Source organism: Urocampus carinirostris, chromosome 7 (genome assembly GCF_059441175.1).
Source record: "Urocampus carinirostris isolate Australia breed hairy pipefish chromosome 7, RoL_Ucar_1.0, whole genome shotgun sequence".
Lineage (NCBI taxonomy): Eukaryota > Metazoa > Chordata > Actinopteri > Syngnathiformes > Syngnathidae > Urocampus > Urocampus carinirostris.
Genome location: NC_142355.1, coordinates 41,347,690 through 41,365,243, shown reverse-complemented (window position 1 = coordinate 41,365,243; position 17,554 = coordinate 41,347,690). Strand labels below are relative to the sequence as shown.

The following is a 17,554-nucleotide window of genomic DNA, read 5'->3' as shown; positions in this document are numbered from 1 at the left end:
TTATCTATGTTGTCTGACATAATTTCATTGTCTTTGTTGTCTTTGTTAACTGCCTTCCTAGCTTTCAATTTGTTAGCAAACGATTTCAGGCAGTTCCTATAGAGGTGGTTCATTTCTCCACAGAGGTTGCATTTTCTGCTATTGGTACATTCCTCAAAGGAATGTCCAATTGTTTTGCACTTTCCACAAAAAAATTGATCACATACCTCAGCCAGATGCCCATGTTTAATGTGTAGAATTTGTCCAGACCTACAAATACCTGGGTGTGCAGCTGGACAACAAACTGGACTGGACTGCCAACACAGAAGCTCTATGTAGGAAAGGGCAAAGCCGACTTTACTTCCTCAGAAGGCTGGCCTCCTTCAACATCTGCAAAAAGCTCCTGAAAATATTCTATGAGACAGTAGTGGCAAGTGCCCTCTTCTATGCGGCAGCGTGTTGGGGAGGCAGCGTCAAGAAGAAGGATGCCTCTCGTCTCAATAAACTGGCTAGGAAAGCGAGCTCTGTTGTGGGCAAAGAGCTGGACAGCCTAACAACAGTAGCTGAGAGACAAGCACTGAAAAAGCTGAGGTCAATCATGGACAATCCATCGCATCCACTACACAGCATTATCTGCAGACAGAAGAGCAGTTTCAGCGACAGACTGCTGTCACTGTCTTGTACTACGGACAGACTGAAGAGATCTTTTCTTCCTCATGCCATGAGGCTCTTTAACTCCACCCGGCAGAGTAAAGGCCCACATTAAACCACACCACCTACATTGGATATTACCGAATCTTACTGCAATATGTATTCTGTGTAGCACTATTTAGTTACTCTATATAACACGCTACAGTGGGCATTTGCACGTCACACTGGGTATTTGTATATTGTATTCTTTTGGCTTTATTATTGTACTGTTCTCAGCTCAGGGATGCTGCTGGAAATGTGAATTTCCCTTCGGGGATGAATAAAGTATCTATCTATCTATCTATCTATCTATCTATCTATCTATCTATCTATCTATCTATCTATCTATCTATCTATCTATCTATCTATCTATCTATCTATCTATCTATCTATGTTCACCACATTTGCGACAGAGTTTCGGTTGTCCTTGATAGTGGATAAAGCCACAGTTTTCCCCCAGGACTATAGTTGACGGGAGGTGTTTCAGTCCCTGAAAGCCCTGAGGATCTTGCCATTGTTGGATGGGTATCCTCCAGGCACCAGTCCAATAGCCTTTCTCATCCCTCACCTTCATAGCCTGGCCTTTTACCGAGCAGTATCTACTCAACCAATAACAGACGTCATCAGCACTCACCACCTCATTAAACATTCTGACAATGACTATCTTGTTAGCATTATCAGTCAGCTTCTCCACTGTAAATCCAAAAAACTGGGGCCTCACCCACTTAAAGTGATTCCAAAACTCTTGATAAAGAGCCGCCGTTACAAAACTTACACCAAAGCCCTTGCCAGAAGGCATTTTTATGAGAGCATGTATCTCCTCCTTTTTAAACTTCAGAAGCTTTTCAACAAACTTGTTAATAAAATCCAGCCTTGACATTCCCTCCGAAATTGCCACATCTTTGAGCAAGAATCGTACGCAGTTATGTCTCCGCCCGCCGGCATAATGCCCAGCCATGGCAGGACTCGGCTGTTTTACTTCTAGCTCTGTCAAAATGGTTCGAATTATAAAAATGATTGTTAACGACACACTCAAAACCGGCGCAAATGAGAGTATAAACGCAGAGAACGAGCAGTGCTGACCTGATCCGTCCGCCACACCGTCACATGCCGACACATCTCGTGAACTTCTCAATAACGCGATGCTTTATCTTCACAGGCATGTTTGATACGTAGCGAGCGTGATCCTACTAGCGTGTTGGTACCTTTCAAAGGCACGGTTTGGGATGAAAGTTATATTATTATTATTAAAGCTTTGAAAACTCTCTCAGTATATTGTCTTTCTTCGTAAATATGTGTAACCATGTATAATATGTATTTGCAACTCTATATTTTTGTAATGTATTTATTTTAGAGATTTATTCTGTTATGTGTTCTACGGACGATGGGAAATGTGGTAAAGCTGAGTTACCTGTCTTTTACCAATTATATCACTGGCGGTCTCGTGGTTGGGATTCGACTTTCTCACAAATGTGACGCTGGTTCGATTTTCGTTGTATCCAATCTTTTACGATTGTGGTCATGGACATTTCTCGACTAATCAATCGTAGCAAAAATACCGTAATGTACATAAAACCTCGTATATAACGCGCACTTAAACATTTAGTTCGTTTTTAGGTTAAATGAATGCTGTTTATACAGGAATGAATATGGTAAAAAACATACTATATTTCATTTTCTTTACCCACACTGTCTAGAACGGATGTCTACAACGTGATGCCTGCGGGCACCAGGATGCACCCTAAGGACAGTTAAAGTGCCTGCGGAACTGTGATAAAAAAGCTAACCAGTGCTGGGTCATTGTAATTTTATAGTAAATAATTTTTTTAATGTGATTGAATGGGTCTATTTTAACCTACTACCAATTATTAACCCAGTAGTAACATAGTAAAAACATAGTTATAACATGATCAGTTGTTGTTTTTTAAATGCATATCAAACTTCCCTTTGCACTACTTAAAAACAAAAAAAATGTTGGAAACCCCAGTCTAGAATGAATAAAGGTACAATATATGGGATGTGTGTTAATAAAACTCGTGACATTTGTAGTCTCAAGGTTCCAAAAACAGTGCACAAAGTAGAGCTCACCTTTTTAAGGAGTCGTGTAGAGTCTTCGCTAATCTGCATAAACCTCATGATGACATTGTTCAAGTAGATGTCACTTAGAGTGGCATGGTCCTTGCTCTCCCTCCTCACCTGGTTCAGCAGAAGATACCAACAGTTGACAGGGGACAGTAGGTTCTGGTCCTTTCTGTTGGGAAAGGTGAGTTTTGAAATAAAAAACAAGAGTTTAGAGAGTTTGGTGGTCAATAACAGTTTCACAAAGGGCAAGAAGTAAAAAAATAAATAAATTTCAAGGCTTGTAAGAGATGCATCATCTGCCTCCCTTGGTGTTTAATGCCCTAGATATTGTATTTTCTGGGTCGGAACATCCCTCATATATCATAAGGACAACAACTGAACAGCATAGTGTCCATGACATTTCTGGGCCATGGCTCAAAATTATCAAAGTAACAATAATAACAATGAATGTATAGATAACTCAGTCAAACATTTAGTACCATTGAACAATAACAAAGTAGCCACAGCAGGCCCTAGGCAGACTGAGGGAAGCATTGCTGCCGTTTTGCAACAATAGCCCCTCGAACCACAAAGAGGCACTTGCATCTTAGATGCACCAGAGTGAGTAGAACTGGCAAGGTGTGTGATGTGTCTTTCCTACTGAAGTTTTGCACACAGATCAAAAACAAAACTAACACCCATCAGGTTGGACACACTTCAGCTTTACTCTATGACATAACAGACATCTTTTAGTGAAATTCAGGGACTCAGGGAAACATTTTCCTAGAAATAAAAATAAAAAGCAACACAATCGGTTTTAACCTTCAGGTATTAAAGTAGTTATTTGGACCTAAATTTGTGTTTGAGTGCTATTTTGTGAGTTTGCAGGCTGTATCAACCGTAGTGGAAATGCTTCATTTCTTGGTTTGCTTTGTTACAAAGAAGTTATTAAAAAAATAAAGTGTTTACATTTTTTGTAAGGAAAAATATATTAACAAAAATGCTTCAGTAATTCTTTCATACCCACTGAATCGTAATAAAATCAAAATGTGAGGTACCCAAATATTACCACTCCTACTAAGAACTAATATACACAGCTGAAATCGAAACATGAATCCTGAGCTTACTAGATGACCCACTTTAACTCCTTTGCCGTGGCGACCTCAGACTTTAACATTGAAATACTGTAGAAAGGCTGTGAATTTTGTACTGTATTCTGAAAGAGAGTTGAACATTATGTCACAGTAAAAAACAATAAGCAATACAAAAGATAAGCTTATTGGGATAATTCAGTGCTGAGTCTTGTCCTATTTGTTATAATGCGGTAGGGTATTGTCCAAGCTTAAGTTAGTTGTAGCCTTGCGCACACTTAGATCTGTAGGAGTGTATATGTGGTAGTCAGAAGGAGTTTACTAACCTTTTTTTCCTTATACTGATTAGTTTATAGCAGGGGTCCTAAAATGCAAATCTTAAAGGTCCACAATTGTTTTTTTTTTTTTCAAACAAGCATTGGTCCATTTTTAATGATGGTCAAGTGCAAGGCAAGTCAACAGAGGTAAAGTTGGTTTTCCTTTGTCCAAACACAAAATTCTGCACTTCTTATGCCGCCACAAAGCTGTTTTGTCACATCATCAGCCAGTACTTCAGTGCGTCTTGTGGTTGATGAATCTGACAGTGGGATTTGTTTGATTTTTGTTGTCCTTTCCTCCTTTTCTTTTCTTTCAAACATTGCTGCCATCACCTTAGTCATACTTTATTTTATTGTTTCTCCATCAGAGAAAGGCTTCTTATGTTTAGCCAATGCCCATGACACTCTCAGTGAGCACTCCATAGCAATTAGTTGTTGTGTCATAGATTTAACAATAACCTTGCGAGACTGTTGTTTTGACTCCTGTCAATTTCTACCCTGAATTAGGAGGAAACTTCTTTTCAAAAAGCTGTGCTCTTTAATATAATGGCACGTCATATTTTTACTTTTTGTTATAGCAACCATCTTTAAACATTGTAAGCACATTGATTTTGTACTTGTAGAAGGCAAAATGGACACATATTTGTCAGTCCATTCCTCGTCAAAACTGGTTTTCATTGTCGACTTTTCGTCTTTTAGTCATTGTTAAAAACGCCATTTTTGTCGGATTAGATCTTCCAAACAGCTGGTTTCCTGCTGATGACGAAAGTTGTAATTTAGTAGCAGGAGAAGTTAAATATGTAGTGTAAGTATTTCTTCCATTTGATGAAAACTTATGGCATGTCTGATGGATCATGTTAGAGTTGTTAATATTTTAAAAAAATAATAAATCAATAATTAAATGTGTATTAAAAGAAGTACATCCATAGACAACCGATCAACTGTATCGCTCAATCCTGAAAACTGGGCGGAATTGACAGCTTGTCAATTGTGTCATGAAAAGCATTAAAAGTGAAAATTGTAATTATTTCAACAAATACAATATTGAACACTTGAATGGTAACGCAAAATATTTATCAAACTTATCAATGATGCCCTAGAGCAGGGGTCTCCAACCTTTTCAAGCACACAGTGTGATATGCATTTGTAAAATGACTTAAAATTCAATTTGACTTAAGAAAAACATGTTAAAACAAATCACGTTATTACTAAGTTGTTCATAGGTTGATTATTGGAAAGAGGGTTAATAGACTCAGTCAACCACAGAAAAAGTCATTTTACTACAAAATCACAATGACCCTGCACTGGCAAGCTTTTTTAAGGGAAGGTCCGCCGGCACCTCAGCTGTGCTAAGCAGGCATGAAATAGCAATCCAATAATTGTTTCTGTCTAGATCTCGGAATGTTTTTAAAATTTTCTGGACAGTTTTCATCGAAGATTTACATTACCTGTCTGCTTTTGGCTTTATCAGGTGGTGTATTTGAGATAAAACTCCCAGCAGGCGACCGCTTCCTTAATTTCTGTTGTCGCTAACGTGATTGTGTCCCCAGCAAGTTATTTTGCTCGTATCCAAATCATAAGAAGCTTTTTCATAACTTTACACTTATTGCCGTCTTCTTGATTGATAAAACATTAAAACCCGTCTCTGTCAGCCCTGGTGGCCTCAACCAATAAATTAAAAGAATAAACCATTTGGCAATTTAATGCAGGGGGTTGCAAGGGTCTCACCTAGCTGATAAACCACACATGAAGCTGCTCGTGCGTACCTGTGCAAACCTTTAGTGGTAGTGTCACTGACTCTGAATACTTGAAAACTGATTGTATAACAAGGAAAAGTCAGTTGGATGCAAATCTCGGATACCGAAGCATTTGTAAGATGGGTCTGTCGTACATGGAGGTACCACTGTATTACTAATTGTACCGGGTGCCTGGATTCCAAAGGCTGCTTGAAATTGGTTGTGTTAGCTCCGTTCACTGGCTTTTTCTGTATTTTGGGGATTACTGCTGTCGCTCAGTGAAAACCCAAAATGTGTCTAAAATACAGAAGTGGTGCATGGATTTGAAACTAAAAATGGACCTGCCATGATGACCTCAGACTGAGTGCCGGTGCTGTCTGCTTCTGTGTGTGTGTAACACTGCACGTTGACATAATATGATTATAGTGAAGGATAGTCTCAAAGGGCGAAAAAAATGGTAATCGCGAATGTAAAAAATATTTGCGAATTTGAAAAATATTTGCGAATTTGACAAATATTTGCGATTGAATATGTCATATTAGCGACAGTCCTTCAAGTGCGACAGTTGTGGGGTTTACATCGGGAGATCAAGTTGCATACAAGTCGCATTTAGTTGGAAAAATAAACAATCTCACAAAGACCACAGATCACCCAAAAATTGGAATTGAGCAATAAGCATTGCAGTATAAACCTAGCCATGGCGTAAGGCTCATTAAAAGAAAAAATATGAAGTGAATTCCATAAGATAAGGGCAAAGACAGAATGATGAAATGGTACTGAAACCTCAATGACCCACAGAACAGCATTACACACTCCCTGCATCTAAATTAAGAAGACTGAGTCTGCTAAAGTCATGCCCAGTGCAGCCCGGTTCTATGAACAGGCTTACTTATAAATGGGCTGTCTATAAATGCTCTTTAAACATGCAGCATTGACAATCCATAAAATTGTGGGCATGTCTGTGTCACCACGTTGCGTTAGGAGTGCCATCGTGGGGCCCATTTATCTGGTATTCAGGGTACCCCGCGCCTTGTGAATTTGGACAGAGGCTGTGTCTGTTTTTGCACTCTCAATCAAATAGTATTTTCATTCCATCCTGACGAAATTGATTTAATTCAATTAATTGACAGTTTATTCTGCACATTTCAATGCATTTCAATATTATGTTCTGAAGAATACGGACATCAAGGGTGAGTAAACTCAGCTGTTCACCGGTCGAATTTGCAAAGCGTGAAAAATACGAGTGCATGGTAATCAACCACAGACTGCTACCAGGTTGATCATGGGCGGTGTAGGAAGGGGATAAAAGGAGTGTTTGAAACTGTTTTATATGCTTCCTTAACATATTATCCAAGTATTTGAGGTGAGTCAAAGTTTCTTATTTTTGGCAAGTTAAAAATAATTCACGCTAAGAAACCTAGGGTATTCAAAATGGCAACTTTTTAATCCTCAATTTGCGAACTATCTTGTGCATTGAAAGGGGGACTTACAGTATATTACCTGATGACATTCTAACGTGCTCAGCTAACATAATACCAGGAAAAGCTCACTGTGTCATCATTTCCCTTTTGGCATAAGCGGGAACTGGCTCAGACAGACGGATAGATAGAGGAAGGCCATAGAGACAACATATTCTGGAAGAGATTGAAATGTGAGAGCATATCAAGAAGAGACAACATTTGCCGGTAAAATTAAGTTCTATAGAAATTCCTATAAAAATGACAAACCAAATGAAAACCAAACACTGACATCTTTAGATTTAGGACATAATTCAGAGAAAGTGTAGTCTCCAATAGCAGAAAGATTAGAAATAGGGCGAGAAAACAGGAATATTTGTCCCGTCAACTATGTTCTGAGGGCAGCAATAGAACTCACCATGTGAGAAGGACAAAAACATGCTGCACATAGAAGTGGTTTCAAGTCCAAACGTGTAATTTGTAAGTCAGCCATTGTCTGAATTGTCTATTACCAAACTGTCCATTTTGATTCTATTTTGACACTTTATTGTTCTGCTTAGCTGACCTGCCAAATTAAAACTGGCTCAAAAGTTTCAGGCCGAGGAAAAATAATTTTTTCATATCACAGACAAATCTGTCCAACACAAACAGGCCACATAATATGCAATTTGGACGGACTAATATAGACCTACATTGAAGTGATTTAAATGCTATTAACATCTAATGTATTTATTGAAGAGATATGCATTTGTGACCATACTCCATGCTGTGCAAAACTACAAACCACAGAGTTCAATGCAACTCTTTGATGTACAGCTGCTCAAACCATTCAAGCTGAAACCAAAATCTATTTACAGGCTGTAGGAAATATGTTTTAATTATATTCCCTCCACAAGTTGAAAAAAAAATGCTTTATCTGATGTCAGCCTTTTCTACTACAAGCAAAGACCAATCATTAGCACTTTCAAAAAATGTATTCTGCAGACAAAGACTAACTAAAAAAACATATTGAAACAGTTATTTCAGAACAAAGATAACATTTTAATTTATTATGTCAAGTTTCAAAATTAACCAAATCGTCCTGACTTCAGTTCACACGATTTGTATCACTATATGGTAAATGGGAGTATCCCAATTCACCGGTGCAAATAAAATCCTGTAAAAGTTTGGGTGCTTACCAGTTCTTCGTAGCTGGTACGCTACAAAAATGCACCCTCGGCTTAAAATGTCCCCCACTTACTAAAACAACTTTGTATCAAAACTTTTAGGGATGTTATTGAACAGAAAAGTATGGGGTGTTTACACCTTGTATGAAAATCACTTTTGAGCTGTTGAAAATACAGTATTTACTCTGGCGAAATGACGTTTCATCATCTGAACGTTCATCTCCCGTTTTATCCATTGATAATTTGACAGTTCATTTCGGCGTGATAGGTTTTATGGTAGAGCACATAACAGTTTTTAATCCATGTGATATCTGGAAGTTTACTGTTTTGAATCGCTGGTTAATTGCAATAAAAGCAGCTCATTTACGTAGTAAGAAATGGCAATGGTAAGACACAATGGAGCTTGTTAGCACTAGCTAACTTATTTTATTGTGGTTGTTGTCGTTATAGTGGCTGATTATTTAGAGTTACTTTGATGTGACTCTTACCTACTTAACAAAAAAACGCTCGGAAATACAGCAAACGTAACCTGTAAAAATGTTTGCTGCAAATCCTGGAATACTTGAGGTCTGCATATATGTTGGAAACAGGTATCAAAAATATGTGGAAGACTCCATTTCTGTATTGTGGCATGACCACACGCACATGCATGCCCTCAACCCAAGTAGTCTATATGTGACCATGTACAAATGTACACACACACACACACACACACACACACACACACACACACACGAACACACAAACACACACACACATTAAAAGTGGATAAACTTACTTGTATTGCTGATGGTCTTTCGTGCTGCGAGTCTTTGCCATGAAGCGTTCGGCCAATTTTTCAAGGTTTCTTGAGTATTCCATCTCTATCTCTGCTTTTTTTCTGAAAAAATCCTGAAGGTCCTGCAGCAGCTGGACTCTCATGTCTGTTTGATGGTCCATGCATTTTTGCTGTTCCACTAACTGTGCCCGAATCTCTGGCAAAAAAATAAATAAAATAATAAGAAAACATAATTAGAAAACAACATTAACAACCTATTCATGGTATACAGTATTTTAAATATATAATTGGAAAACAATACACAAAGAACTTATTCACAGTATGTATGCAAATGTATATGCAAATGTAAGTGAAAGAAACATAATAAGCATGGAGACTTTTTATGAAAAACAAAAACAAAAGAAAAAAAAGAAAAATATATTTTTTGTCACTCATCAAATCAGTATAAATATTATAGTATGAATTTTACATGTTAAAGGTGGGCTGCGTAGTTTAAAGTGTCCTGAAATTAAATATTTTCTCTGTTGAGTAACAATGCCCAACTGGGTTTAAAGAAATCTTTTTTTTCAACCGCGTCTATCTGCTTTATCTTTCTATTACCCTCGGTGTTCCGGCCATATCACGCATTACACTGGAGGAAAGGAAGTGTGGCGGATGGGGAAGAGGAGAGTGATTTCTGGCACGTTTTCACAGTTTTCTTATATTCTAGAATGAAAATGGTAAGGTAAGAAAATGACTATTTCAAATACAGTCTATATGCCACCCCCTCAAAGCCCTAAAAATGGAAAAAAGAAGAGTTTTTCAAGCCCATCTAAGAAAGATCCCTAGTCTATGGTATTATGACTCCTTTATTTAGTGTCTATGCAATTTGTTTTGTGCATTGTAGTTTATGTAATATAAAAAAAGAATAATCAGTGTTGGGAATAGCGCCGTTATAAATAACGCCATATTTTCAGTGATGGGGTGATGTAACCAATTACTTTTCGTGATCGTTACTGACGGTCAAAAGCTGTGCATTACTAAAGCTGCAGAACGCGAACGGCGACGTGCCACGCACACCTGACACTGCTTTTATTAGCGCGGTTTTTCGCGCTCCTCCTAGTTTGTTGCGTCACATCTTTTATGGATAACACCACCATTCAACATAGCGACTACCATATAGTTAGATAGCTATTACGAATACAGTGTTTACTAATGTATCAAATGGTAAGGCGAATTGGTGAATTCAGTGTCAACTTAGCTACCTGTCTGTTCTTCTATGTTCAACTGACCCGAATGATGCGACGAAAATTCCAAATCCTTCTATATACACTTTCTTTTTAAAGTAGTATCTATAACTAACTACTTTATAAAGTAAGGTGCCCGACACTCTGAATAATCAAATACAAAGTGAATTAAAAAAAAAAATCAACTTAACTGTTGTTCCACTCCTGCTTTGCCCACTCAAATGTAGCATATAATGGTTAACATGGGGATCTCAAACTCAATTTAGTTGGGGGCCGCCGGAGCTAGAGTGTGGGTGAGGTCTGGCATAAAAACATTCCACTGTTCTCAAAACTTTTGAAAAAATTGCATCGAAAGAAAAAAAATACATCAAGCATTGAGATGGAAATCAATCATCCCTCAATCCATTATCTGCACCGCTTATCCTCAGTAGGGTCTCAGGGGTGCCAGAGCCCATCCCAGCTATCTTCAGGCAGGGGACACCCTGAACTGGTTGCCAGCAACTCACACGCTCATTCACACCTAGGGACAATTTGGCCAGCCAAATAACCTGACATGCATGTTTTTGGAATGTAGGAGGAAACCGGAGTGCCCAGATAAAACCCACGCAAGCACCGGGAGAACATGCAAACTGCACTGCTGTGCAGCCGGAAATCAATCAATCAATCAGTAATACACAATCCATAATTTGAATGGGCTGCACTCACATTAAAGGGATATTGTGAAATATTTGACCACTAGATGTCGCTGTTTTGTGTACTGCAACCGAAAACAAGGGATTAAAACCACAAAGAAGAATAAAAACTCAAGACTCAAAGTGGCCATATTGCACTAATTTTCTTGTTTTTTTTCGCCCAGCTTTTCACAAAGTTTTTGTCTTTTTTGGTACCCACGGCAGAAAGATTGCAGACACTTACCAAATGTCAGCTTCCTCACATTGAGGCTCATTGTATGTAAAATAAAAGCTAATTTCTTGACCTACGAGTATGAACCGGTATGATAGCGCATGTATTTTTGCATATTTTTAACATAAATATTATTTTTCAGCGAGTGCTTAATAATACACAGTATCATTTTAAACTCTATATTAAAGTCAATTATAAATACAATACTTTACGAAGGAAGTTAAAGTTGATTAAAGTTGACTACGTAAACAAGAAATGCAATTCACCATTCATTTCCTAATTAGTGAACCTATAACGCAATAAATATACATCTTAAATTCAACAAAAATCATGAATATACAATGAATTGGAGCTGCCAACTAACTATTAATTTCATCATCAATCGATTATTCTTTGCATTAATCGATGAATCAAATTTCTAATCTCCCTCCTATTTATTAAAATATTGATGTTTTGTACAGAAAGAAGATTAAGTGTTTGTTAATTAACTTGATAAAAAAAAGAAAATGCATAAAAATGTATGCTATACACCTGCAAATATGTAAAATACTCCTTTCCTACCACATTATCCACATATCAGATTAGATTTGGACTTACCATACAAAAAAAAAGAAAAAGAAATCCATTTCAATTCGTATCGATTTTTTTTACCAAAAAAATTAATAATAATCACAAACGAAAATAGGCAGCACGGCGGCGCAGTGGATAGCGCTAGTGCGGCACAGTTCATGTCATGGGAACCTGTTGTGGGTTCAAATCCAACTCCAGACTTACTGTGCGGAGTTTGTATGTTCTCCCCGTGCTTGCGTGGGTTTCCTCCGGGCACTCCGGTTTCCAAAAAAAACATGCATTTTAGGTGAATTGGCCAGTCCAAATTGTCCCTAGGTGTGAATGAGCGAATGAGTTGTCTGTCCCTGTGTGCCCTGCGATTGGCTGGCAACCAGTACAGGGTGTCCCCTGCCTACTGCCCGGAGATGGCTGGGATGGGCTCCAGTCCCCCCGCGACCCTAATGAGGATAAGCGGTATGGCTGATGAGATGAGATGAGAGACAAATGAAAACAAACCCACTTTTCAAATTTGTTTTTGGGGTTTACATTTTGGTATATGATTGACATTGCCATTATGAAAATGACATATGCTCAAGAATTTGCCCCTTGGGTGGTTAAACATATCATTATTTTAATTATTTTTCTTTTTACTTTATTTATTTTATACTTATTTTCTGATTGTTTTTCTCTGTATTTCTGTCTGTTCTCTTGACAATTATTAACTTGGTTTCATGATGAAACAGTCAAACACTACAAAGTTAAAACGTTTATGTCAATTTTGTTTGTAAATGATGCAATGTTCAAAATGTAGTTTATAAAAAAATGAACATAGCTTTTTTTATAAAAACTGTCTCGGTGCCCTCTGCCAGACCAAAGCGACACTACAATTCCCAGTATCAGAACGAAATAATGTGCACTCTAATTTCCATTGATTTAACGTTCTTGGCTCATAAATCACGTGATACAACGAATCCATGATCTAATTAGTTGCCAACGCTTTAAATCATCGATTTTATTCGATTTTGTCGATTCGTTGTTGCAGCACTACAATAAATCTCTATGTATGGACGGCTAGGATAAGGTAGATCATGAACAGTGTTTGGAATAACAGAGATATAAATAATGCCACTAGTGACGGCACTATTTTTCATTAACGGGTAACCCATCTAATTTTTTTCCGCCTTTACTGTTACTGACAGTCAAAAGCAATGTGTTACTTTGTCTGCAGAATGCCAACGGCGGCGTTCCCTCGCAAACCTGTCACCGTGTTCAGCGGTGCAGTTTTCCGCTCTCCTCCTGTGGATTATTGCATTACGTCACCATTTAACATAGCGCCTACCAAATAATTGGATATAAACAGGGTTGGGTAGGGTTACTTTAACTGGATTACTTTCAATTACTTTTGGATTACTCCAATACCAAATATGCTAATAAAAGACAAAAGAAACTAAATATGAATAAAATGACTAAATTTGGTGCAGGCTTGGGGAGTAACGGAATACATTGAACGGCAAAAATGATGTTGGCAAGCTGTTTGGATTTATTTTCATTTTGTTTCTGTCGCATTTGATGTTCGTTGTGCCGGAGATCAAAGAGATCAAAGCCAGGAGATGTTGTGAGTCATCATTTTATTCATATTTAGTTTCTTTTGTCTTTTATTAGCATATATGGTATTGGAGTAATCCAAAAGTAATTGAAAGTAATCCAGTTAAAGTAACCCTACCCAACCCTGGATATAAATTACGGATATAGTATCTATTAATGCGCCGAGAGAAAAAGCAAATGAGGGTTGAGTTTTGACAGCACCTGACTCGTGTCATTCGCGTACGAAAGATCTCTAAGAGTCTTGAAAGTGAACAAAGAGAATCAGCTCCCCACCGAACAACAACTACTTCCTTCCGAGCCGCCTATCTTCTCTTATGATTGGCTTATCTGCATTTTTGAGGGGAATTCTGTGTCGTTGACTTTAAATTGTTGAGCATAAAAAGGTTAAAAAATGTTTGTATTTTATATTTTTTGGTATATTTAAACATATTTTAGTTAGATTTCCTGTGTTTTTCTGTGTAATGCGTTCATATAAAACTGTCAAGTTTATTATTTTTCTTCACCTGTCTTTTTTCTTTTGTTATAGAATTTTTCCTTTTGTTTGTTTTTTTCTCAACTTCTGTCTTTTTTCCCCCACCTTTTTAAATCATTATGTGCATAAAGTTACACAATAATTGTGTAGGGATTAAAGCAACAAACACAACCCGATGAGCCATTTGGGACCGCTAATGCATAGAAATGTATGCTCGGCTATTTTAGGTGAGCCGAGCCGAAAAATACGGTTCTATATAATTGGTCTGAATTTCCATCTCTGCAAGTAAACGCAGTGTTTTGTATTTGCTCAGAACATTTTAATTTTTGTGACATACAACAACTTATTTTTAAAGTAACAGAAATAGTTACTCTCCCTGGAAACGTTTTACTTTAACTATAGAGTAATTCTGTCACTAACTCAGCTACTTTTTTAAAGAAGTAGTGAGTAACTATAACTAATTACTTTTTTAAAGTAATGTGTCCAACACCGGTCATGAATGCTTGATTTGAGTCTCTTCAAACAAGACAACTCAGAGGAGATAAATGTCCCCTAATAATAAATTGATTGACTGTTTGATTTTAAAGAACACCCACTCTTTCAAATATTGTCAATGAAACATACTTAGCAGTTCATACACAAGCGTCATAATGTTTCATAACACTGTTGTTGTGTTGCCTTGCAAAGACAAAAAGGGACACAAAACTGTCAGCAACAAATCCAGCTGACTTACGGACTTAAAGTCTGTGTGCCTCAAAGAACGCACCGTGTTGATACAGACAATGAAAAAGCACTGTTCGGCTTTTCTGGAAATCAGTTTGGACTGTAGCCTCATTGTTTCAATGCTGGATGATGACCAAATATTCTACGTTTTGCCGCAACGCATAAATCCAATTGCCACGTTAGTTGTGGAAAATTCCGTTAAAATAACATCCACACCAATTTTGCAACGAAACTAACAACCTTGTCAACTATATAAGCGCCATTACAGCGAATCCTCCTCCAAATAAACATGGCCTTACAATCAAGACAACAAGTGTGAATTTCCCTACGGGGATGAATAAAGTATCTATCTATCTATCTATCTATCTATCTATCTATCTATCTATCTATCTATCTATCTATCTATCTATCTATCTATCATCCTACTGTTTGAGCGATATTACACGGCATTGTTTTAGGGATGCTTGATAATTATCAGGCCGATATCAACAAAATATGACGTCACAGTTATCGACCTGATGGAGAAAAAAAACTGATAATTAGTCACTTGGAGCTACGCTATCATCAGCCGACAATAGTTGTTAAGAAGATTTTAAGCATTTCTTCATAAAACATCATATTTTTCAGATTATAAATTGCTCGGGATTATAAATCGCACCAGCCAAGAAAATGCACAATCATGGAGGGAAAAAAACATATCGCGCACTGGAGTATATGTTGCATATTTGCGGGAAATTTACTTGATAAAATCCAACACCAAAAAGCTACATGTCATCTTGAAAGGCATTTTTTTTGTCCTAAAGTCCCTCCCTCCTGGGATAACGTGTCTGACAGTAATTTTGTTCGAGCTTTCGGTATGTGACTATGAAAGTGCCCTTGAGAGTGATGAAAGTGAACCTTTTAACGGAGATTTTTGGCGAGGGGACATTTTTCAACACAATACCGGCAATGTTGAAATTATCAATACAGGCCTATAGTGCTCCTTTTCAGTTTAGTGTAAAAATAACGTGAAAATATATACTCAGTACTAACGTGCTAATAATGTCACACATAACTCTCACCAGACAATAAATCACACTCCCAGCCAGAATTTAAAAACAATGTAATTTGTAATCCGAAAAAACTACATATTTTGAGAAACTGCAATAGTGAAACTTGAAAGATTGAACATTAAGAGTTGTTATATAATATAATTTTCAAATATACCTCGGTAAGACCAACATTTTAAAATGAAATGTACTAAATTAAAATGTTTGTAAGAACATAGCATTTTCAAGCAAATTGTAATCTGAGTCTATAAAATGTTAATGGAATTTGCACAGGAGTGTGACGCATCTGCAGAGCCAAAACTGCACCAAGAAGGCATAATAATGAGGCCCCCTAAGTCAGGAGAGACTCTTGCACTGCTGGTGAATGGAATGCTTTAAAGTGAGACAATAGTACATATTAAATCCCAAAAACTTTAAGATTATTTATGAAACGTTTCCTGGTAAAGAAATGATACAGGACAAGGGATCGGGAACCTATGGCTCTTTTCATTAATACATATGCCTCAGAGATCAATTCATGCTTTGTTTTAATTCATTATTGGATTTAGGGTTTAGGTTTACACATGCAAAGCCAGGTCATCACCTAAGATCATAATCGTTTGGTCAGGTATATATAGGACACCATTTAAACGACAGTTTACAGTCAAGGTATCACAACAAGAGAGCCCCTTTTGCCTGTACGTCTCTAAGGAATCTTTATATGGTAGCTCATTAAAGATATATGTTCACTGTTGAGACACTGAAAACCAACACAACAAACTTTAAAAAGAACAAAAACTCCAGCAAAGCACCCAGAGCAATTTGATTGGGTGATTGGTAGGAATGGGCACGGCCATACACACAGCGCAGGCACACCTTCTCCTTCTCGCCCAGCGCTGTCTGTACCGAAAAGGAATGTTTTACGTTGGTATCCTCCTTTACAGTATTTTGTGCCTTTTTAAAAAAGAACTTTGGTTTCACTTTGTTTTGAAACCATTATTTAGGATAAAAATGGTGGTCAAAATGAGCCTCAACACATTTAAGCAACTGTGAGAGGGAGACACACTTTAAGTGGTATATTTATGTTGAAATGGGATACGGGCTCTGGCATGATTATCAATTCATAGATTTGATCCTAAAACCTCACACAGTGGGAAAAAATGTGCTGAACAATCAGCTTTTGTCTGAAGAGCGGGTTTGGTGATTTTGTTGAATTTTGTCTTGTGGCTAAAGATGTGGCTCTCTCAAAAATAAAAAATGAAATCTAAATAGGTTTGCTTTACTGGCTCTTTGGGTCAAAAAGATAGTATAATGCATGCACCAAGTGCATAATAAGGACAGACAATATCTTGTTAGTAAGGGCCCGGTCACACAGCCGTTTGCGTCTGAATTACGGCCAGAAATTTCTGCCTGTGAAGCAGACGCTGTTGGACGCTTTGAGATCGCCATACAGACGAGATACAGCAGTGCTTTACACGCGTTCGGAAAGTCACACGGGGTTAGCAGCGCGAAAAAGTTTTGCGCTGCTCAAAACTTTAGGGCCCGGTCACCAAGCCTTTCACGGGCGAATCGAGGCTGAATCACGGCCAGAAATTACTGCTCGTGAAGCAGACGATGTTGGACGCTTTGAGATCGCCATATAGACGAGATACAGCAGTGCTTTACACGCGGTCGGAAATTCACACGCGGTTGGCCGCGCGAAAAAGTTTTGCGCTGCTCAAAACTTTAGATCACGTGTTAACCGCGGGCGGCACACGAGGTAATGACGCGGAA

At 37.8% G+C, this 17,554-nt stretch overlaps 1 protein-coding gene across 3 annotated transcripts in view; it reads right to left on the bottom strand.

Moving 5' to 3' along the window:
• srgap1a (SLIT-ROBO Rho GTPase activating protein 1a) overlaps window positions 1-17,554 on the bottom strand; it is a 94,250-nt gene that overhangs the window by 57,177 nt on the left and 19,519 nt on the right. For 2 of the 3 annotated variants that reach the window (XM_088340984.1, XM_088340985.1), the window contains exons 2-3: window positions 9,276-9,471; window positions 2,758-2,920 (exon numbers count right to left, since the gene is read on the bottom strand). In XM_088340984.1, the coding sequence (XP_088197110.1) occupies window positions 2,758-2,920; window positions 9,276-9,471 (359 nt within the window). Of the gene's footprint in view, window positions 1-2,757; window positions 2,921-9,275; window positions 9,472-17,554 lie in introns of those variants that run through there. The other variant, XM_088340987.1, reaches the window with a different exon arrangement.